The sequence below is a fragment of the Nerophis ophidion genome, linkage group LG18 (assembly GCF_033978795.1).
Source record: "Nerophis ophidion isolate RoL-2023_Sa linkage group LG18, RoL_Noph_v1.0, whole genome shotgun sequence".
NCBI classification, from domain to species: domain Eukaryota; kingdom Metazoa; phylum Chordata; class Actinopteri; order Syngnathiformes; family Syngnathidae; genus Nerophis; species Nerophis ophidion.
Window position 1 is genome coordinate 24,841,245 of NC_084628.1, and position 25,468 is coordinate 24,866,712.

The 25,468-nt window shown below is 39.6% G+C and overlaps 1 protein-coding gene across 1 annotated transcript in view; it reads left to right on the forward strand.

Moving 5' to 3' along the window:
• The first annotated feature begins 5,138 nt into the window (after positions 1-5,138).
• Positions 5,139-25,468, forward strand: part of ece2b (endothelin converting enzyme 2b) — a 47,833-nt gene continuing 27,503 nt past the window's right edge. Inside the window, exons 1-3 of the mRNA XM_061877823.1 lie at positions 5,139-5,349; positions 25,143-25,229; positions 25,300-25,435. Coding sequence (XP_061733807.1) covers positions 5,317-5,349; positions 25,143-25,229; positions 25,300-25,435 — 256 coding nt within the window. The 5' untranslated portion in view covers positions 5,139-5,316. The remainder of the gene's footprint in view (positions 5,350-25,142; positions 25,230-25,299; positions 25,436-25,468) is intronic.

Below are 25,468 nucleotides of genomic sequence, written 5' to 3' on the forward strand. Positions count from 1 at the left end.
TATAAACCATCCATCCATCCATCTTTTTACTACCGCTTATTCCCTTTGGGGTCGCGGGGTGAGCTGGTGCCTATCTCAGCTACAATTGGGCAGAAGGCGGCGTACACCCTGGACAAGTCGCCCCCTTATCGCAGGGCCTAATATAAATCAAGTCATTGTATTTCATTTAGGATTATTTAATACCTTCATTTAAATAAAAATATAATTTTATCTTTTTTAGATACAGTAAGGGTTTCACAGTGGCAGAGGGGTTAGTGTGTCTGCCTCACAATACAAAGGTCCTGAGTAGTCAGGGTTCAATCCCAGGCTCGGGATCTTTCTGTTTGCAGTTTGCATGTCCTCCCCGTGACTGCGTGGGTTCCCTCCGGGTACTCCGGCTTCCTCCCACTTACGAAGACATGCACTTGGGGATAGGATGATTGGCAACACTGAATTGGCCCTAGTGTTTGAATGTGAGTGTGAATGTTGTCTGTCTATCTGTGTTGGCCCTGCGATGAGGTAGCGACTTGTCCAGGGTGTACACCGCCTTCCGCCCGATTGTAGCTGAGATAGGCACCAGTGCCCCCCGCGACCCCAAAGACAATAAGCGGTAGAAAATGGATGGATGGATGGAGATACAGGAGATACTGACCGTTCATGACTGAGTATATCCGTTGGCCCACCGTGTTCTAAGTCTGTTCTACAAAATTTACAGGCAACATACCCTTTCCCCTTCGAACTCTCCTGGATAAATTGAAATTCTTGTTTCCATTCGTTTTGGAACTTGTAAGCGTATTTATTCTTTTTGCTCGTCGACGGTGTAATATATTGGTTTGGAGTCAATAACCAGGCGATGTGATGAAGTTACATCTCTATACTGTGTGCTTCAGAACAGATTTGCTAATGCATATGTTCCTTGACTGCACTTAAATGTAGAATATATGTAGAATATATTTATACTATTCATATATTATATATATAATATATTATATATATTATATTATTTATTATCATCATAGTTTATTGTGAGCGAACTGTGGTGCTGAATTGACCCCAGGGATCAATAAAGTACATTCTATTCTATTCTATTCTATTCTATGAACAGTAGATGGCAGTACTGTCCTGTTTAAGAGGGTCACAGCATTGCTGAGTCAGGTCCGCATGGAGCTGGATGGGGCGTGGCCTCCAGCTCCTCCTGAATTTCGGGAGATTTTCGGGAGAAAATTTGTCCCGGGAGGTTTTCGGGAGAGGCGCTGAATTTCGGGAGTCTCCCGGAAAATCCGTTAAGGTTGGCAAGTATGAATTGAATGCACTACAAAGACAATATATTTGATGTTCAAACTCATAAACTTTATTTTTTATTTTTGCAAATAATATTTAACTTAGAATTTCATGGATGTAACACATGCCAAAGTAATTTGGAAAAAGCATGTTCACCACTGTGTTACATCACCTTTTCTTTTAACAACACTAAATAAACGTTTGGGAACTGAGGAAACAAATTGTTGAAGCTTTGAAAGTGGAAGTCTTTCCCATTCTTGTTTTATGTAGAGTTTCAGTCGTTCAACAGTCCGGGGTGTCCGCTGTCGTATTTTACGCTTCACAATGCGCCACACATTTTCGATGGGAGACAGGTCTAGACTGCAGGCGGGCCAGGAAAGTACCCGCTCTCTTTTTACGAAGCCACGCTGTTGTAACACGTGCTGAATGTGGTTTGGCATTGTCTTGCTGACGGCGCTTAGATGGTAGCATATGTTATTCCAAAACTGTATATACCTTTCAGCATTACTGGTGCCTTCACAGATGTGTAAGTTATTCATGCCTTGGGCACTAATGCACCCCCATAACATCACAGATGCTGGCTTTTGAACTTTGCGTCGATAGCCATCTGGATGGTTCGCTTCCCCTTTGGTACGGGTGACAGAATGTCGAATATTTCCAAAAACAATTTGAAATGTGGACTCGTCAGACCACAGAACACTTTTCCACTTTACATCAGTCCATCTCGGGCCCAGAGAAATTATGGTGGAAAATAAGTATTTGGTCAATAACAAAAATTCAACTCAATACTTTTTAATATAACCTTTGTTGGCAATAACCGACAGATACTACTATAGGACTTTACCAGGTTTACACACACAGTAGCTGGTATTTTGGCCCATTCCTCTATGCAGATCTTCTCGAGAGCAGTGATGTTTTAGGGCTGTCGCCGAGCAACACAGACTTTCAACTTCCTCCACAGATTTTCTATGGGGTTGAGGTCTGGAGACTGGCCAGGCCACTCCAAGACTTTCGATTGCTTCTTACGGAGCCACTCCTTTGTTTGGGATCATTGTCATGCTGGAAGACCCAGCCACGTTTCATCTTCAAAGCTCTCACTAATGGAAGGAGGTTTTGACTCAAAATCTCACAATACATGGCCCCATTCATTCTTTCCTTAACACGGATCAGTCGTCCTGTGCCCTTAGCAGAAAAACAGCCCCAAAGCATGATGTTTCCACCCCCATGCTTCACAGTAGTTATGGTGTTCTTGGGATGCAACTTGGTATTCTTCTTCCTCCAAACACGACGAGCTGAGTTTATACTAAAAAGTTATATTGTGGTTTCATCTGACCACGACATTCTCCCAATCCTCTGCTGTATCATCCTTGTGCTCTCTGGCAAACTTCAGACGGGCCTGGACATGCACTGGCTTAAGCAGGGGGACACATCTGGCACTCCAGGATTTGGTTCCCTGTCGACGTAGTGTGTTACTGATGGTAACCTTTGTTACTTTGGTCCCAGCTCTCTGCAGGTTATTCACCAGGTCCCCCCGTGTGGTTCTGGGATTTTTGTTCACCGTTCTCATGATCATTTTGACCCCACGGGATGAGATCTTGCGTGGCGCCCCAGATCGAGGGAGATTATCAGTGGTCTTGTATGTCTTCCATTTTCTGATAACTGCTCCCACAGATGATTTTTTCACACCAAGCTACTTGCCTATTGTAGATTCACTCTTACCAGTCTGGTGCAGGGCTACAATTATTTTCCTGGTGTCCTTTGACAGCTCTTTGGTCTTGGCCATAGTGGAGTCTGGAGTCTGACTGTTTGAGGCTGTGGACAGGTGTCTTTTATAAAGATAACGAGTTCAAACTGGTTCCATTAATACAGGTAACGAGTGGAGGACAGAAGAGCTTCTTAGAAAATAAGTTACAGGTCTGTGAGAGCCAGAGATCTTCCTTGTTTGAAGTGACCAAATACTTATTTTCAAACATAATTTACAAATAAATTCTTTAAAATTCCTACAATGTGAATTCCTGGATTTTTTTTTCACATTCTGTCTCTCACAGTTGAAGTGTACCTATGATGAAAATTACAGACCTCTGTCATCATTTTAAGTGGCAAAACTTGCACAATCGGTGGCTGACTAAATACTTTTTTGCCCCACTGTATATGTATATAAATGTGTGTATATATATGTATATCCATCCATTCATTTTTTACTGCTTATTCCCTTTTGGGGTCGCGGGGGGCGCTGGTGCCTATCAGCTTCAATCGGGCGGAAGGCGGTGTACACCCTGGACAAGTCGCCCCCTCATCGCAGGGCCAACACAGATAGAAAGACAACATTCACACTCACATTCACACACTAGGGCCAATTTAGTGTTGCTAATCAACCTATTCCCAGGTGCATGTCTTTGGAGGTGGGAGGAAGCCGGAGTACCCGGAGGGAACCCACGCAGTCACGGGGACAACATGCAAACTCCACACAGAAAGATCCCAAGCCTGGGATTGAACCCAGGACTGTAGGACCTTCGTATTGTGAGGCAGATGCACTAACCCCTCTTCCACCGTAAAGCCCATACAGTATATGTATATATGTGTACATATATGTATATATATTTATAGTCGAGGTATCTGTGGTTTATCCGTTACACAGTGTTCAATATCGGGGTAGAGCAGAATATACGTTAAGACAGGCAAAAAAAACAGAGGCCATTTCATCCCTACACGCCTGTTTCGCAGGTTTCCCTCCGGTCGGGAACCTTTTTGGCTGAGAGAGCCAAAAAGCCAAATATTTTAAAATGTATTTCCGTAAGAGCCATATAATATTTTTTTTAACACTGAACACAACTAAACACATGCATTTTTAAGTAAGACCAACATTTCTAGAGTATAATAGGTCTCTTATTCTTTGTAATAACATTGTTATTCTGAAGCTAACTGTGGAGGGGGCGAGCCTGCGGGCCTGCAGACAGGTGCATAGATGGCCCACCTGGGCCTTGTTATCTAATCACCTGTCGCTCTGTTATAAGCAGCAGCCAGGAGGAGAGACTAGGTTGGGGCTGGAAATACTATTGTTGGAAACTTATTGAAAAATAAAACAATATTGTAACCCTGAAACAGGCTCTCATGTTGGTGCTTGGGGTCTGAAGAACCCCCTGGAGGGCAAGCCCCACACTAACCAATAATAAATAAAAAACTTCTTACCATTAACGCAACTTCTTGAACAGGTGCGGTAGAAAAGGGATGGATGGATTAAAAATGCATGAGAATGTTTTATATTTCGAACATTATTTTTAACACTGTGATTACAAGTGAAATCATTCATTACTTATCGTGTTAAGCAACGTCAGCTCAGATTTATCAGAGAGCCAGATGCAGTCATCAAAAGAGCCACATCTGGCTCTAGAGCCATAGGTTCCCTACCCCTGCTATAGTGTGTGAATGTGAGTGTAAATGTTATCTGTCCATCTGAGTTGTCCAGGGTGTATCCCACCTTCCGCCCCATTGTAGCTGAGATAGGCTTCAGCGACCCCGAAGGGAATAAGCGGTAAAAAATGGATGGATGGATGGATGGCATTTTCTTCCAAAACTGCGTGACTGTGTGCATCCAGCAGGGGGGGCTCCTATATCACGCACCTACTGAACCGCTTGGGGTCACGTGACACGCATTTATCAACAACAACCCCCCCCCCCCCCCCCCCTCCATTGTTTCTCATTCAATTTGCTGTTTATTCCTTGTTCCACTCTTCATATATTATCTCACTCCATCTCCAATCTGAGCCAGTCGGCTAAAACCAGCGCGTTCTCAAAGGATTGAGAGGTGGGCGGGGGGGGCGGTTGACGTCAGGGATGACGTCAGCCAGAGTGTCGGGGTGTGTTTGTTTGTGAGAGGAAGGGGGCTGGCTGACGCTGGGCGGGTCTGAGGAGGGACTCGGCGCCGCCGCTGCAGCTCTTCCCACAGACGACCAGGCGAAGGGGAAGGAGAAGAAGGACGCACACACCGGAACACGGGAGGATGGACCGGCGGGGCAGCCGTCGGTAGCGCTCTGTTTTCGGCGAAGGAGCTCCAGGATGAGCGTGGCGCTGCAGGACCTCCGGAACACCGTAAGTACACGCGCGCGTGCGCACACGCACACGCACTCTCAAACACGCCCAATCAATCGCCGCTCCGCGTGACGTCACCGAGGGATGGGAACAAGTGCAGGATGGCAACACCAATGACGTCATTGATCATCAAACGCCGAATGACACGCGGGGGACGCGTCGCCATAGCAACTGCAACTTAAAAAAAAACAAAAAAAAACCGAGGCCGTCACGTCGGAATTCTCACGCGCGCCGCAAATCACCATGCCCTTAGCTTGACCTTTGCCCCGTCACGAGATTGACGATTGGCGGCCGGGCTGACGTCAGAAGGAGTCTACTTCCTGTTAGACCTTTTGAAGACGATGAGTTGAGGAAATGTTCCGGACCGGTTTGTCCACCCTTTTAGTAAAATGACAGGATGTGGACCTCGTGCACGCCCTGCAACTGTCACTCACCTCAGGCGGGCAATTTGATAATGTTCACGCACGCGCACGCGCACTGTGGCGGGGTCAGGCCTTTGGGTTTCCCGTCAACAGTCTCCCGCGTCCTGTCTTAAGACGCCCGCCTTCACCAGAGACACAAAAGAAGACCAAATGTACAATTTCACACACTGGAAAGTCAAAAGATGCTGTGATATTTTTCTATTTCAAAGGCCTACTGAAATGAGATTTTCTTATTCAAACAGGAATAGCAGGTCCATTCTATGTGTCATACTTGATCATTTCGCGATATTGCCATATTTTTGCTGAAAGGATTTAGTAAAGAACATCCAAGATAAAGTACGCAACTGGAGAAAAGCCCTGCCTCTACCGTAAGTCGCAGACGATGACGTCACATGTTGATGGCTCCTCATATATTCACATTGATTTTAATGGGAGCCTCCAACAAAAACAGCTATTCGGACCGGGAAAACGACAATTTCCCCATTAATTTGAGCGAGGATGAAATATTCGTGTTTGAGGATATTGATAGCGACGGACTAGAAAAAAAAAAAACACGATTGCAATCGCGTTGCATTGAGACGGATTCATATGTTTTTAGAGACATTTACTAAGATAATTCTGGGAAATCCCTTATCTTTCTATTGTGTTGCTAGTGTTTTAGTGAGTTTAACAGTACCTGATAGTCGGAAGTGTACGTCCACGGCCGGATGTTGACGAGCAGTGTCTTGGGGAAGTCGACGGCAGCTGTACGGGAGGCGCAAGCTTAGCTGATATCCGGTAAGTGGCGACTTTTTAATCACAATTTTCTCACCGAAACCTGCTGGTGAAGTTCGGTCGGGATCCATGTCCGCTGTGATCCATAGTAAAGTTTCAACTCCGTGAATTTTAAACAAGGAATCACCGTGTGTTTGTGTGGCTAAAGGCTAAAGTTTCACAACTCCGTCTTTTTACTTCGACTTCTCCAATATTAATTGAACAAATTGCAAAAGGATTCAGCAACACAGATCTCCAAAATACTGTGTAATTATGCCGTTAAAGCAGACGACTTTTAGCTGTGTGTGTGTGCAGCGCTCATATTCATAACAGCCCATGACGTCACGCATACAAGTCATCATTATGCGACGCTTTCAAGAAAAAAGTCCCGGGAAATTTAAAATGTCAATTTAGTAAACTAAAAAGGCCGTATTGGCATGTGTTGCAATGTTAATATTTCATCATTGATATATAAGACTATCAGACTGCGTGGTCGGTAGTAGTGGGTTTCAGTAGGCCTTTAAAATCAATACATTCCTTTTTTTAACCATTAGGGTTCTCCAAATTTTTAAATAAATGTATTTATTTTTACTTTCAACACTTACATCTCTACACCAACCTCAGAATCCATCCATCAATATAAAGTAAATTTTTTGAGAGTGTTTATGCTTTTTTGTCAAAGAAAACCTATTTTTATAGCAAAAATACACATATGCAATATTGCCCCCCCACAACCAAAAAGAACAACAAAAAGCTCATTTAAAGAGGATTTACTGTGAACAGTGTGAAGTAATTGGAACCTTCCATATCTAAATAATTCATAATTGCATTGCTTCTGATTCATTATTATTTTTTTGAGCAATGGACAGTTAAAAACAAAAACAAAAACACGAAAAAAAAACTAAGTTTTTTAGGAGATCAGAAACGCCCCCTCTCATAAAATTGATAAAGGGGAACTGCACTTTTTGGGGGGGAATTTTGCCCCTCATTATGAGAGAACAAAACACATCTTAGTATTATTATTATTATTATATTTATTTATTTATTTTATTTTTTAGGATTCTAAAGATATTTAAAAAAAAAAAATGCTTCCACGATGCAGCTAACGGGAGTACCTTATGTTGCCTCTAAACAACTTAAAAGCCCTCCATCCAACTTATTATACACACGCTTAAAGTACAAAACCCCAAAACCAGTGATGTTGGCATGTTGTGTAAATGGTAAATAAAAAACCGAATACAATGATTTGCAAATCCTTTTCAACTTATATTCAATTGAATAGACTGGCAAAGACAAGATACTTAAAGTTCTAAGTGGAAAACTTTGATTATTTTTTTCAAATATTAACTCATTTTGGAATTTCATGCCTGCAACATGTTTCGAAAAAAGCTGGCACGTGGCAAAAAAAGACGTGACAAAGGAATGCTCATCAAACACTTATTTAGAACATCCCACAGTGAACAGGCTAATTGGGAACAGGTGGGTGCCATGATTGAGTATAAAAGCAGCTTCCATGAAATGCTCAGTCAATCACAAACAAGGATTGGGCAAGGGTCACCACTTTGTCAACAAATGCAAGAGTAAATTGTCCAACAGTTTGAGAACAACATTTCTCAACGAGCTACTGCTAGGAATTTCGGGATTTCACCATCTACGTTCGAAATATCTTCAAAAGATTCAGAGAATCTGGAGAAATCACTGCACGTAACATTAAATGCCCGTGACCTTCGATCTCTCAGGCGCTACTTATCAACAACACCCAGAAACGACGCCGGCTTCGCTGGCCCCAAGCCATCTAAGATGGACTGATGAAAAGTGGAAAGGTGTTCTGTGGTCTGACGAGTACACATTTCAAATTGTTTTTGAAAACTGTGGACGTGGTGTCCTCCGTAACAAAGAGGAAAAGAACCATACAGATTGTTTCTAGGCGCAAAGTTCGAAAGCCAGCATCTGTGATGGTATGGGGGTCTATTAGTGCCCAAGGCATGGGTAACTTACACATCTGTGAAGGCACCATTAATGCTGAAAGGTACATACAGGTTTTGGAACAACATATGTTGCCATCCAAGCAACGTTATCATGGGACGCCCCTGCTTATTTCAGCAAGACAATGCCAAGCCACGTGTTACAAGAGCGTGGCTTCATAGTAAAATAATGCAAGTGTACTCGACTGCCTGCCTGTAGTCCAGACCTGTCTCCCATTGAACATGAGTGGCACAATATGAAGCCTAAAATACCACAAGGGAGACCAAATTAAGTTGTACATCAAGCAAGAATGGGAAAGAATTCCACCTGAAAAGCTTCAAAAATGTGTCTCCTCAGTTCCCAAACGTTTACTGAGTGTTGCTAAAATTAAAGGCCATGTAACACAGTGGTAAAAATGCCCCTGTGACAACTTTTTTGCAATGTGTTGCTGCCATTAAATTCTAAGTTGATGATTATTTGCAAAAAAAAAAAAAGTTTCTCAGTGTGAACATTAAATATCTTGTCCTTTGCAGTCTATTCAATTGAATATAAGTTGAACAGGATTTGCAAAATTGTACTCTGCTTTTATTTACCATTTATGCAAGATGCCAAACTTCACTGGTTTGGGTTTTGTACTGTATTTCCGGACTATGGAGTGCAAATGTATACAAGCCACACCCACTAAATTTTAGAAAGAAAACAAACAATCCACATATTGCCTGCACCGGGACTGTGAGCCGCAGATATACAGAACGATTTTAAAATGTTTATTTACATACCTTAATTGTTTCCAAAAGTGTCTGTAACACAGCAGTAAAACGGCTGATCAAACAAAATAGAAGTCATCGTCATGGACCCACTAGCTGCGGAAGCTAGCTGTCCAATCAGCTAAACAGACTCAAAAACTCCATGTGATGTTTTGGTGAATTTACTGAGGAATTTGTGAAACTAAAAACAATACTAAATAAAATGTAAGTTAATAACACTAACCCAGACACTCGTAAATGTGTTAGCATAGTAGCTAATGCTAACTACGCTAGCGTGATCGCGTTACGATAGCACGTAACAAATATGCATGGAAACACTTCTACAGACACATGGGACAGTTTGGTAAGTAAAACTATGTTTAAGTTATATTGTAACACTTACAACCGTTGCTTAGAGTGATGAATGAAGAATCCATACAAGTAGAAACGCTGTGGATGGCTACAAGACAAAACGGAAACTGTACTTCCGGTAGGTTTAAAAATAAAAAGTCTGAACAGAAGGGCCATGCAGTACCTGCATTAGCTAAACTTGTCCAAAAGATGGCGCCACAGCACTACTAATAACATGCCTATTCAGTGTGCTTGCTGTTTTTTTTTTTTTAACTATTTACTTTATAGCCCGCTGTCAGCACCATTTTATAAACCGCAGGGTTCACAGCCGGAATTTACTATTTATATATATATATATATATATATATATATATATATATATATATATATATATATATATATATTTATATAATATATATATTGTATATACATATGTATATATGTGTGTGTGTATATATATATATATATATATTAAATATATATATATATATATATATATATATATATATATTATATATCCATCCATCCATTTTCTACGCTTATTCCCCTTTTTGGGGCCACGGGGGGCGCTGGCGCCTATCTCAGCTACAATCGGTCGGAAGGCGGGGTACACCCTGGACAAGTCGCCACTTCATCGCAGGGCCATATATATATATATATATATATATATATATATATATATATGTATATATACATATGTGTGTGTATGTATGTGTATATGTTCATAACAATACATAATATTTACCGTATTTTGGTCATTTTTGCATTACTGGAACTTTCGTTCCGTGGAACCTTTTTTTCAGTGCCCATAACAACGCACGTCCTACTTCCGCGTGTGTTTTCTCGGTAGTAGACAACAAAGATGGCTATTTTTGGACAAACGAGGATTCACAACCTTATATTTTTGAAGATGTTTTTTTTATAAATGGTCAATAAAATTTAAGTGCCAATGAAAATACAGCTTCTCCACTTCAGTCATAATTTTTGCGTTTAAAAAATGTATTCTTTTTTTTTAAATTAAGAAATGAATGAATACATTTTATTTATATGAAAAAAAAACTTTCATGGCAGGTTTGTGTTATTAGAGTCAACATTGCAACTTTTTCTGTTTACATTTCACCTGTTTTCTCTTTTATGCCACCACGTATGTTTTTTTTTAGTAATAGTATTTTTAGAATGTGTCGCGGGCCGTTCAAAAATGAGCTGCAGGCCACAAATGGCCCCCTGGGCTGCACTTTGTACATAAAATCATTAGATTATCATCATTATTTGCCCAAGGATCAAAGTTTTTGGAGATGTAAACAAAGGACAACATCATAAATATTTAATAGAATGCAGAAGTATGTGAAACATATTTTAGTAGTGTTTTTTTATTGACCTTCAAAAAGATATATAGATAGATAGATAGATGGATAGATAGTACTTTATTGATTCCGCCAGGAAAATTAAAATGGTAAAATTAAAATGGTAACAACAAATCAAACTCATTATTAATATACATATTTATTACGGTAGATATTCCTACAATGTACTTTGTCACCAATAACACATAGCTAGGAGTTTTTGATCAGGTAGATTAGCATATATTAGATTAGCATATACAAGGCGGCCCTTTGTCACCGATTCTGTTCATAACTTTTATGGACAGAATTTCTAGGCACAGTCAGGGCGTTGAGGGGATCCGGTTTGGTGGCAGCAGGATTAGGTCTCTGCTTTTTGCAGATGATGTGGTCCTGATGGCTTCATCTGGCCAAGATCTTCAGCTCTCACTGGATTGGTTCACAGCCGAGTGTGGGAAGAGAATCAGCACCCCCGAGTCCATGGTTCTCCCCCGGAAAAGGGTGGAGTGCCATCTCCAAGTTGGGGAGGAGACCTTTCCCCAAGTGGAGGAGTTCAAGTACCTGGGAGTCTTGTTCACGAGTGAGGGAAGAGTGGATCGTGAGATTGACAGGCGGATCGGTCCGGCGTCTTCAGTAGTGCGGACGCTGTATCGATCCGTTGTGGTGAATAAGGAGCTGAGCTGGAAGGCAAAGCTCTCAATTTACCGGTCGATCTACGTACCCATCCTCATCTATGGTCATGAGCTTTGGTTTATGACCGAAAGGACAAGACCACGGGTACAAGCGGCCGAAATGTGTTTCCTCCGCCAGGTGGCGGGGCTCTAGCTTAGAGATAGGCTGAGAAGCTCTGCTATCTGGTGGGAGCTCAAAGTAAAGTCGCTGCTCCTCCACATCGAGAGGAGCCAGATGACGTGGTCTGGGCATCTGGTCAGGATGCCACCCAAACGTTTCCCTCGAGAGGTCTTTAGGGCACGTCCGACCAGCAAGAGGCTACGGGGAACACCTAGGACACTTTGGGAAGACTGTCTCCCGGCAGGCCTGGGAACGCCTTGGGATCCCCCGGGAAAAGCTCAACGAAGGGGCTGGCGAGAGGGAAGCTTGGGCTTGCCTGCTTAGGCTGCTGCCCCCGCGACCCGACCTTGGATAAGCGGAAGATGATGGATGGATATATATACATACAAGTATATGACATACAAATAATCAAATGTCAATAAATTGAAATAGGTCATACACTATATGGAAGTCTAGCTTGCAGCAAACTTGAGTAAAGTTGTGTATAAACAAATATATAAAAGGCCATGCAATGTTCATTCCATTATTTTTTACATCAGCGACTTATGTTCAACGTTTCAAAAAATCTTTTAACTAAGTTTTATTTAAAAAACAAAATAACACATTCAAAAAAAAAAACACATTCAAAATAATATACTTTGTAGAAGAAACATTTTTGCAGATAACGGTTACATGTACCTCAAGTATAAATTAAATGTGCATGTGAAAGCAACATAAGCATTATTAACAGTAATGTGGCAGAAACAAAGTAACATAAATAAATACAAATAAATGTAAAAAATGTGAAAGATGGCCATAAGATGTACCTGCATTTGTTTTCCTAGTATACAACAATAGTGTTGATATATATAAGAGGTCTATCTCCTCTTACACACATCAGAGAACATCTCTGAACTAGTTGAAAGTTTGTCTATGAAACATGACAGCGCTGCAGTGAGGTCTTTTGCCATTTTTGATGAAGGAGCATAAGCAGCTGCTTCTTGAAGACATCAGGTATTATATGTGTGATGTCGGTAAATGATGTACTATAACTGTGGCATCCAACTTTCCCGCTGCACGCCCACTCTGCAAAAAGGGAAAAGCAAATGTATCATTATATTTAAAGGCCTACTGAAATGAGATTTTCTTATTTAAACAGGGATAGCAGGTCCATTCTATGTGTCATACTTGATCATTTCGCGATATTGCCATATTTTTGCTGAAAGGATTTAGTATAGAACATCGACGATAAAGTTCGCAACTTTTGGTGTTGATAAAAAAGCCTTGCCTTTACCGGAAGTCGCAGACGATGACGTCACAAGGGTGAGGGCTCCTCAGGTCCTCACATTGTTTATAATGGGAGCCTCCAGCAGCAAGAGCTATTCGGACCGAGAAAACGACAATTTCCCCATTAATTTGAGCGAGGATGAAAGATTTGTGGATGATGATATTGATAGCGAAGGACTAGAAAATAAATAAATAAAGTTGAAAAAAAAAGGCGATTGCATTGGGACGGATTCAGATGTTTTTAGACACATTCACTAGGATAATTCTGGGAAATCCCTTATCTTTCTATTGTGTTGGTAGTGAGATTAAATAATACCTGATAGTCGGAGGGGTTTGTCCACGGGTGTCTTGAGGCCAGTCTCTGAGGGTTGCCGACGGCAGCTGCATGGACGGCGCAAGCTCAGCTGATCTCCGGTAAGAGGCGACTTTTTACCACAATTTTCTCACCGAAACCTGCTGGTTGAAAAGTGGTCGGGATCCATGTTCGCTTGACCACTCTGATCCATAGTAAAGCTTCACCTCCGGGAATTTTAAACAAGGAATCACTGTGTGTTTTTGTGGCTAAAGGCTAAAGCTTCCCAACTCCTTCTTTCTACTTTTACTTCTCCATTATTAATTGAACAAATTGCAAAAGATTCAGCAACACAGATGTCCAAAATACTGTGTAATTGCGCGATGAAACGAGACGACTTTTAGCCGCAAATGGTGCTGCGCTAATATGTCCTCTACAGTCCGTGACGTCATGTCACGCGTCATCATTCCGCGACGTTTTCAACAAGAAACTCAGCGGGAAATTTAAAATTGCAATTTAGTCAACTAAAAAGGCCGTATTGGCATGTGTTGCAATGTTAATATTTCATCATTGATATATAAACTATCAGACTGCGTGGTCGGTAGTAGTGGGTTTCAGTAGGCCTTTAATAGATGCTAATTATTATTACGATCATCTGACTGACACACACCCAAATGCCAAAGTTGTACAAACAAAACACGTTGCAATGTTTTTGCTATGATTTGTTTTTAACGCTGAGTTTTAAAAAGTATGGTAAAGTAGCAGCGGTCATGAACAGCACAAAACAGAATTACATTTCACTCCTCGGTCTTACCGATTGCGCCCAATAAAAAGCAACTTTATGTAACACATGAGTGTGACTATAAGAAGGTTTGACAGACCAACAATGACAATTTCATTTGCCAACACTTTCCCTCTTGCATTCAGCTACAAGTTGACGTGCCTTGCACTCGACGTGGAGTTCTGACTGTTCCTTCCCAAATTGGCTCCACATGTTCAAACTGTTGCCTCCCTTCACAGGGACTTTTTCCCTGCATTTTCTGGTGATGGGCCGACTGTCCTCAATTATTTTACCTTCAGCATGTTTTACCAATTCCAAAATACGTCCAGACTTCAGATGTTGTCTGTTTACCAGGAGAGCAACATCTCAAGAGCGAGGTCGGCGTGTTGTTTTCCACCATTAAAGGCCTACTGAAACCCACTACTACCCACCACGCAGTCTGATAGTTTATATATCAATGATGAAATATTAACATTGCAACACATGCCAATACGGCCGGTTTAGTTTACTAAATTGCAATTTTAAATTGCAATTTAGTAAACTACGGACTGTCAGGAAATATCAGCACAACATTATTATTAGCCAACACCATTTGCGGCTAAAAGTCGTCTCTTTCCATCGCGTAACTAAACAGTATTCTGGACATCTGTGTTGCTGAATCTTTTGCAATTTGTTCAATTAATATTGGAGAAGTCAAAGTAGAAAGATGGAGTTGGGAAGCTTTGGCCTTCAGCCACACAAACACACGGTGATTCCTTGTTTAAAATTCCCGGAGGTGAAGCTTTACTATGGATCAGAGCGGTCAAGCGAACATGCTTACCGACCACTTGTCAACCGGCAGGTTTCGGTGTGAAAATAGTGTTAAAAAGTCGCCTCTTACCGGAGATCTGTGGAGTTTGCGCCGTCCTTGTATCTGCCGTCGACTCCCCTCAGACACTGGCCTCAAGTAACCGTGGACACACCCTCCGACTATCAGGTACTATTTAATCTCACAAAAACACTAGCAACACAATAGAAAGATTAGGGATTTTCCAGAATTATCCTAGTAAATGTGTCTAAAAACATCTAAATCCGTCTCACTGCAATCGCCTTTTTTTTTTTTTAACTTTATTTATTTTTATTTTTTTTCTAGTCCTTCGTTATCAATATCATCATCCACGAATCTTTCATCCTCGCTCAAATTAATGGGGAAATTGTCGTTTTCTCAGTCCGAATAGCTCTTGCTGCTGGAGGCTCCCATTATAAAAAATGTGAGGATGTGAGGAGCCCTCAACGTGTGACGTCATCGTCTGCGACTTCCGGTAAAGGCAAGGCTTTTTTATCAGCACCAAAAGTTGCGAACTTTATCGTGGAGGTTCTCTACTAAATCCTTTCAGCAAAAATATGGCAATATCGCGAAATGATCAGGTATTACACATAGAATGGACCTGCTATCCCCGTTTAAATAAGAAAATGTCATTTCAGTAGGCCTTTAAGTTACGTTAAAGTACCAATGATTGTCACACACACACTAGGTGTGGTGAAATTTGTCCTCTGAATTCGACCCATCCCCTTGTTCACCCGCCGGGACGTGAGGGGAGCAGTGGGCAGCAGCGGTGCCGCGCCCGTAAATAATTTTTGGTGATTTAACCTCCAATTCCAACTGAGTGTCAAGCAGGGAGGTAATGGGTTCCATTTTCATAGTCTTTGGTATGACTAAATAATGAATGACGGTTTTTCGAGAATTAATGAATTAAATAGTATTACTAGCCGTCAGGAATTTTACCGCCTTTTATCATTATACCGTTTACCGTTATATCCCTCGTCCATTAACAAGTACAACAGCAAGGGCGGTCATGGCATGTTCTTTCCGTAAATGCTGGTCATTTTTTAGGGCATTACGGTGGTTGCTGTGGTTAAATTGGAGCCCTGTATGTGTATTTATTTATATGTGTATACAGTCATAGTCAAAAGTTTACATACACTTGTAAAGAACATAATGTCATGGCTGTCTTGAGTTTCCAATAAGTTCTACAACTCTTTTTTTTTTGTGATAGAATGATTGGAGCACATACTTGTTGGTCACAAAAACAATTCATAAGGTTTGGTTCTTTTATGAAGTTATTATGGGTCTACTGAAAATGTTTAGCAAATCTGCTGGGTCAAAAGTATACATACAGCAATGTTAATATTTGGTTACATGTCCCTTGGCAAGTTTCACTGCAATAAGGCGCTTTTGGTAGCCATCCACAAGCTTCTGGTAGAATTTTTGACCACTCCTCTTGACAAAATTGGTGCAGTTCAGCTAAATGTGTTGGTTTTCTGACATTGGACTTGTTTCTTCAGCATTGTCCACACATTTTAGTCAGGACTTTGGTAAGGCCATTCTAAAACTTTAATTCTATAGCCTGATTCAGTCATTCCTTTACCACCTATGACGTATGTTTGGGGTCATTGTCCTGTTGGAACACCCAACTGCGCCTAAGACCCAACCTCCGGGCTGATGATTTGATGTTATCCTACAGAATTTTGAGGAAATACTAATTTTTCATTGTCACAATTACTCTCTGTAAACTCTCCGTGAAGCACCAATTTTATTGGCAGCAAAAGAGGCCCACAGCATAATACTACCACCACCATGCTTGACGGTAGATTGGTGTTCCTGGGATTAAAGGCCTCTCCTTTTCTCCTTCAAACATATTGCTGGGTATTGTGGCCAAAAAGCTCAATTTGTGTGTGTGTATATATATATATATATATATATGTATATATATATATATATATATATATATTTATATAAACATGTGTGTATATATATATATATATATATATATATTTATTTATATAAACATGTGTATATATATATATATATATATGTATATATATATATATATATATATATATATATATATATATATATATATATATATATATATATATATATGTAGGTGTGGGAAAAAATCACAAGACTACTTCATCTCTACAGATCTGTTTCATGAGGGGTTCCCTCAATCATCAGGAGATTTTAATGGAAGCATTCACATACAATGGTTTATATAGAGCACAGGGTGGGTGGGTACAAGCAGGCGTAGGGTGTGGTGATTGGCTCATGTGTTACCTAGGAGGTGTTTCCGTCTATGGCGGCATGTTGAAATGATTTCACTGCGCTTGTTGAGGGATGATAGATCTGGATGATATATAATAAACGTAAGAAAGTAAGCAACCTCATCATAGCCGCCGATAAAACCACAAACTTCTACAGAATGGACATACCAGGACATAACTCTTTACTGGACAAAAGCATCACCAAATCATACAAAAAAGCGCAACCCAACACTTTACAGAACATCCACCTGGAAAACAAGCGGATCGCAACCGAACTGGACATTGAGGACAGGGTGGACGCCACAGCCAACAAAGAAGCCTTCATCACATTGAAGGACCACAAACCCAACTTCGCAAATAACCCAACATGCCGACTAATAAACCCAACTAATTCCGAAATAGGAAAAATCAGCAAAATAATCCTGGACAGAATCAACGCAAAAATCAAGGACAAAACACCACTCAACCAATGGAGAAATACAGCAGCAGTAATCAAATGGTTCAACAACATCCAAGACAAACAACAACACAACTTTATCTCCTTCGACATCGAAGAATTTTACCCTTCCATCACGCAAGACCTACTGACCCAAGCACTAAACTTCGCCTCGGACTACGACTCAATCACAGGCAACGAAAGAAACATCATCATCCACGCAAAGAACTCCATACTCATCCACAACAGTACACCATGGCAAAAAAAGAACAATTCAACATTTGACGTTACAATGGGGAGTTTTGACGGAGCAGAAACGTGCAAACTCGTTGGGAGTTTCCTCCTCTCCCAGCTTGCTAGCCTCAACCTGAACCTTGGTATTTACCGTGATGATGGACTGGCAGTGTGCCGCGCCTCGCCAAGGAGCAGCGAGAACACCAAGAAGCGCATATGCCAAATCTTCAAAGAAAACGGCCTACGGATCACGATTGAAGCCAACAAGCAAACCGTCAACTTCCTCGACGTCACTTTCAACCTGAGAAATAACAGCTACCAACCATTCACGAAACCCAACACAACACTCCAATACGTGCACCACGACAGCAACCACCCACCCACCACCACGAAAAGAATACCTACCGGAATTAATAAAAGGCTATCGATGCTGTCATCCAGCAAAGCTGAATTCGACCAAGCAACCCCCCCGTACCAGAAAGCACTTGATGAAAGCGGATACAACTTCACCCTCACCTATGAACCCACCCCAGGAAACCAACCAAAAAAGAGCAGAAAACGAAACAACATCATCTGGTACAATCCGCCATTCAGCAAAGACATCTCAACCAACATCGGCCGCAAGTTCCTCACTCTGATCGACAAACACTTCCCCAAAGGCAACACCCTAAGAAAAATATTCAACAAGAACAACATTAAATTGAGCTACAGCTGCATGAATAACATGCAACAAATCATTTCAAACCACAACAAAGCAATTGCAAAAGGACTGCCTACCCCCAGACTAAACGACTCTGAAACCAATAATGAATGTAACTGTCGCAAGAAACCTGATTGCCCTCTCAACGGAAGGTGCTTACAGACATCAGTCGTTTACCAAGCAAAGGTAATACGCAAGGACATTAACACATCCGACACGTACGTAGGATTAACCGAAGGAGCGTTCAAAACAAGATGGAATAATCACAACGCCTCCTTTAGAAACCAGACTTTGCAGAATTCTACAGAACTCAGCAAACACATTTGGAACCTCAAAGACAATAATGTTGAATATTCAATAACATGGCAAATTCTTGCATCCAGCACACCTTACAACAGTGGTAATAAAAGATGCAACCTATGCTTAAAAGAGAAACTGTTTATTATATATCATCCAGATCTATCATCCCTCAACAAGCGCAGTGAAATCATTTCAACATGCCGCCATAGACGGAAACACCTCCTAGGTAACACATGAGCCAATCACCACACCCTACGCCTGCTTGTACCCACCCACCCTGTGCTCTATATAAACCATTGTATGTGAATGCTTCCATTAAAATCTCCTGATGATTGAGGGAACCCCTCATGAAACAGATCTGTAGAGATGAAGTAGTCTTGTGATTTTTTCCCACACCTACATATTGCGCTCTACCACGGTATCGAGCACTATTCTCCAGATAATCCAATCAAGACATATATATATATATATATATATATATATATATATATATATATATATATATATATATATATATATATATATATATATATATATATATATATATATATATATATATATATATATATATATATATATATATTCTATTCTACGTCACTTTCATGTCGTGTGTTTCCATGGTAGCTCAGTTGGGGGATGTTGGGGTTCACTGAAAGTTCAGGTGTGTGTGTGTGTCTTTTGTGTCCTCCTCTGTTGCAACATTGGCTAACACTTTAGTAAACGGCACCTTTGGGATTTTATCAACCCTGGGAGACCCCGCAAATGTTGTGAATGTTAAAGGGTTTCAGCCATGAAAGGTCATATTTATAAATGTGGGGTTTTTTGTACTTCCAATGCTTAAATGGGGAACATTATCACAATTTCCGAAGGGTTAAAACCAATAAAAATCAGTTCCCAGTGGCTTATTTTATTTTTTTAAGTTTTTTTCCAAATTTTACCCATAATATCCCGAAAAAAGGCTTTAAAGTGCCTGATTTTCGCTATCTGTAAATCAAGCTTTCCATTTTCCTGTGAAGTCACTGCGTGACGCCAATACAAACAAACATGGCAGATAGAACAGAAAGATATAGCGACATTAGCTCGGAATCAGACTCGGATTTCAGTGGCTTAAGCGATTCAACAGATTACGCATGTTTGAAACGGATGGTTGGAGTATGGAGGCAGATAGCGAAAACGAAATTGAAGAAGAGACTGAAGCTATTGAGTCATATCACGACAGACAAAGGCAACGCGGACGAATTTGGCGATCGCCTTCTAACCAACGATTGCATCTTTTGACAACTGGTGCAACTTGAATCTGTCGATTGGTATGTGTTTGTTTGGCATTAAATGTGGGTGGAGGGAAAGGCTGGATGCAAATATAGCTACAAATGTACATACAGCTAGCCTAAATAGCATGTTAGCATCGATTAGCTGGCAGTCATGCCGTGACCAAATATGTCTGATTAGCACATAAGTCAATAACATCAACAAAACTCACCTTTGTGATTTCCTTGACTTTATCGTTGGAAATGCATCTGCTTTGAGTGTCGCAGGATATCCACACATCTCTGTCGTAGCATCACTATCGTCGGTAAAATGTGCAGAACAAACGACGGACTTTCGCATCTTTTGACACTGGTGAAAATTGAATCCGTCGATTGGTGTGTATTTGTTTGGCATTAAATGTGGGTGGAGGGAAAGGCTGGATATAAATATAGCTACAAATGAGGCATATTGATGCAATATGTACATACAGCTAGCCTAAATAGCATGTTAGCATCGATTAGCATGCCGTGCTAATCGATGCACACTCCACGTAAGTCAACTTGAATCCGTCCCTGATCGTGTTGTTACACCCTCCGACAACACGCCGACAAGGCATAATGTCTCCGAGGTACGGAAAACAGTCGAAAAAACGGGAAATAACAGAGCTGATTTGACTTGGTGTGTGTAATGTGTTTGAGAAAATGGCGGATTGCTTCCCGTTGTAACGTCACGGGTGAAAGGTCATTGCTCCGACAGCAAACAATTGAAAGGCGTTTAAATCGCCAAATTCACCCTTTTAGAGTTCGGAAATCGGTTAAAAAAACAAATGGTCTTTTTTCTGCATCATCAAGGTATATATTGACGCTTACATAGGTCTGGTGATAATGTTTCCCTTCAGGTGGACTTCGATCTAGCCGTCGATATAAAGTTTTTTATAATTTTTGTAGTTTTATTCCCTTTTTGTCCAAAAAAACAATGCAATATTTATATATATATATATATATGTATATATATATATATATATATATAAATTGTATGTTTTCTACCGCTTATTCCCTTTGGGGTCGCGGGGCGGACTGGTGCCTATCTCAGCTACAATCGGACGGAAGGCGGTGTAGACCCTGGACAAGTCGCCCCTCATCCCAGGCTATATATATATATATATATATATATATATATATATATATATATATATATATATATATATATGTATACACTTACAATATTTTTAAGACCACATTCACGCAACTCTTATGTCATTACCAAGTAGGGTTGTACTGTATACCGGTATTGCTATACTACCGCGATACCAATAAATCATATTCGGTATTATACCGACTCTAAAAAGTACCGGTCGTCCACCCCCCCAGTCGTGGTCACGTCGTGTCATTGCTGGTTTTACGAGCAGAGGAGCATGTTCGGCAGTGCACAATCACAGAGTACTTACAAGCAAACACGGTGTGTAGACCTTAAAGGGAGAACGGACGCATTTTGGCTTGAAAACTAAAGATAAAGGTGAAGTTAAAATACTGAAACTCCCTCAGGAAGAGGTGCTTTAAGACATGGCTAGCTAGCTAGCGGCTAAAGTCAGCAGTGTTTTAGCTATTTCTAAATCACTAATCCTTGTCTCCATGGTGACAAATAAAGTCAGTTTTTTACAAGTATCATCCCCGAAGGACAAGGAATAACCAAACATGCTGCACTACACGCCGCAGCTCACCAGAGTCACAATGTGAACAAATGCCATGGGTGGAGATACACCTAACATCCACTGTAATGATACCAGGTATAGGAACGTATGTAGTCGATACTGCTATTATTACATTGATATTTTTTGGCATTAAAACATTTTTCATTTAAAAAAAAAAATGTATTATGTTTATAAACTCCGGACATATGTCCTTGGACATATGAGGACCATGAATATGACCAATGTTTGATTCTGCAACTACTTGGTATCATTGATACCCAAATTAGTGGTATCATCCAAAACTAATGTAAAGTATCCAAACAACAGAAGAATCAGTGATTAGTTACATTTTAACAGGAGTGTAGATAGAACATGTTAAAGGAGAAAGTAAGCAGATATTAACAGTAAATGAACAAGTACATTAATAATTCATTTTCTACCGCTTGTCCTTAATAATGTTGACAAAATAATAGAATGATAAATGACAATATTGTCATGTCTTGTGATCATGTTTTGTTTAGTTATGTTCTGTTTTGCTTAAGACTCCATTGTTTCCTGTTTTTGCACTTCCTTGTTTGCTTTGTTTCCATGTCAACCCATTAGTTTTCACCTGTTCCCATGTCACGCACCTGTTTTCACTAATCATGTAATTATTATTTAAACCGAAAGTTGCCAGGAAGTTAGCCTGGCGACTTTACCTCTGTTCACTTCATGCTATGCTACTGTACCTCTGATACTGTCCATAGCTTTGCTTCTTGCCATGACACGTGAGTTTTTTTTTTTCTTTTTATGTCACAGTTATCAAGTTTTGTTCCATGTTCATAGTTTCTGCCTTTGTGCAAGTTTTTGTTTTATTAGCCAAGGCTTTGTAGTTCCGCCTTGTGCGCGCCTTTTGCTCCTTTTTTATAGTATTAAATAAGTATGTCCCTACCTTCACGCCTTGCCCGCGGCAACTTTCCTTTGCATCCTGAAAAAACAAATCCCAAAGTCCACGTATGAACAAATATGTTACTGCATACGTCAGAAGCTAAATTAGGAGCCTTTGTTTGTTTACTTACTACTAAAAAACAACTTGTCTTGGAGGTTCACTATTTTATTTAAGGACAAACTTGCAATAAGAAACATATGTTTAATGTACCATAAGATTTTTAGTTAAAATAAAGCCAATAATGCAATTTTTTTGTGGTCCCCTTTATTTAAAAAAGTATCAAAGTACAGAAACATATGGAAATCCATTTTGGTACTGGTACAGGTACCAAAATATTGGTATCGGGGCAACATTACTCCCAAGTCACCAACATGGTTTTTATGACATATACTGTAAGTTGTTTGTAGATTCAAAGCAACTATGCATCTAATATGAATATATGGTACTTTAAGGTACTCTGGCGAGTGGTTGAAGGGTGAATTTATATTTCAAAGTGAAATGTTTGCATTCATTTGGTTTTCATGGAAAAAGCAGAATAAAATAACAGCTTTACAGTATATGGAAAAATGGTCATTATAAAAGGGAGTCAATGGGGGACAAAATATATACCTCAACGTATACTCACTTCAAGAAACTTAGCACATTTTTGATTAATTCCTTTACAACTCCTGTGGCCATATTTCATCCCGCTAACTTTTAAAACAAACATTTTGTTGTATGATGTCATCTTCAAAGGCAATAAAAAGACCCATAGAGGTCCCAGGTCTCCCTCATTTAGCACTGTGGTGGTGAAGTAGGAATTATTCATTAAAAATCTAATATTTTCAAGCATATAAAAATTATTGTGAGACTTTCTAAATAAAGTGTTTGACAATATCAGAGCCTTCTAGACATGAAATAACATCGGTACGTGATAGTTTTAGTTCATGTAGACGTTTTTATGCTTAAAGCATGCTTAATTATACTTGAAATAGGATTTAAAACAAACAAAGCAGCCCAAAAAGTCAGCGACTTGAAGCTGCAAACTGTGAAGTGAAGGACCACTGTACCCACATAACTACTAATACTTTTACATAAAGTACTTTAATACTTAAAAATACTTATTTGTTTTCTTTTTCCAACATTGTTAACTCTGTGTGACTCTACTCTGATTCTATTGGAATTATATTTTATTATATTCTGATTCTATTCTAAATCTGATTTAATAAAATTCCTATTCCATTGTGATTGTATTCTTAGCCTATTCAAATCATTTTCTAATCCTAGTTTAATTCTTTTCTGATTCAAATCCTTTTCTATTATATTTCTATTCTGATTCAATTTTAATCATATTCTGATTATATTTTAATTGTATTTTAATTAAATTCTGATTCTATTCTGAATATATTCTAATTCAATTCTGATTCTCTTCTAATTCTATATTAATTCTATTCTGACTCATATATGTTTCAAATTTAATTCAATTACGATTCTATTTTAATTCTATTCTGATCATATTTTAATTGTATTTCATTTAAATTCTGATTCTCTTCTGAATCCTTTCGGATTCAATTCTGATTATTTTCTAACTCTATTCTAATTGTATTCTTATTCAATTATAATTCTACTATAATTGTATTCTGATTCTATTCTAATTATATTCTGATTTATTTGGATACTATTCTAAATCTATTCCGATTCATTTCGTATTCTATTCCAATTATATTCTGATTGTGTTCTAATTTCGTTAAAATTTTAATTTTATTCTAATTTAATTTTCATTCTATTCCATTCATATTTTGATTCTATTCTGACTCAAATCTGTTTCAATTTTAATTATATTCTAATTCTATTTTAACTCTATTCTGATTCTATATTAATTGTATTTTATTTCAATTCTGATTCAATTCTCAATCCATTCTGATTATTTTCTAATTCTATTCTAATTGTATTCTGATTCAATTCTGATTTTATTCCAATTATATTCTGATTGTGTTCTAATTTTGTTTAAATTCTATTTTAATTATATTCTGATTTAATTTTCATTCTATTCCATTTATATTTTGATTGTATTCTGACTCAAAACTAGTTCAATTTTAATTATATTCTGATTCTCTTTTGATTCTATTCTAAATCAATTCTGGTTCTATTGTAATTAAATTATGATCCTATTCTGATTTAATTCAGACTCCATTTGGAATTTATTCTGCTTCTGTTCTAATTCTGTTTGAAGTGTTTAAAATTTTATGTTAGTTCTAATCTGATTCTATTCTATTTACAGTATTTCCTGATTCTATTCTGATTCTATTCCGATTCCATTCTGATTCTGTTGTAAATGTATTATGTTTCTATTCTAATTCTATTCCATCAATATTCTGATTTTATTCCGATTCAATTCTGTTTCTGTTGTAATTCTATTATGATTCTATTCTTATTCAATTCTGATTGTTTTCGGATTCTATTCTGATTCTGCGGACTACCTTCAGATGTCCAGCTACAAGCGGGCCACTCTGGAAGAGGACGAGGTGTCTGACGCCCCGGCTGAGGCGGCGTCCTCTCCAGACAGAATGGAGGTCAGTGAATGCAACACGCAGACTGGAGTAGCGTGGACCACTTAGTCTCACGTGGTCACGTCTCCTCCAGGTGGGCTTCAGGAAGACCGGTGAGAATGTTCTGGGCAGAAGAACCAAGCTGGAGTTCGTGTTGTCGCTGCTGCTGCTCGTCACCCTGCTGGGTCTGCTGGCCTGTTTGCTGCTCCTCGGACTGGGCCTGGCACCAGGTAACGGCGCGGATCAGTGCCGTGCCGCGGCTC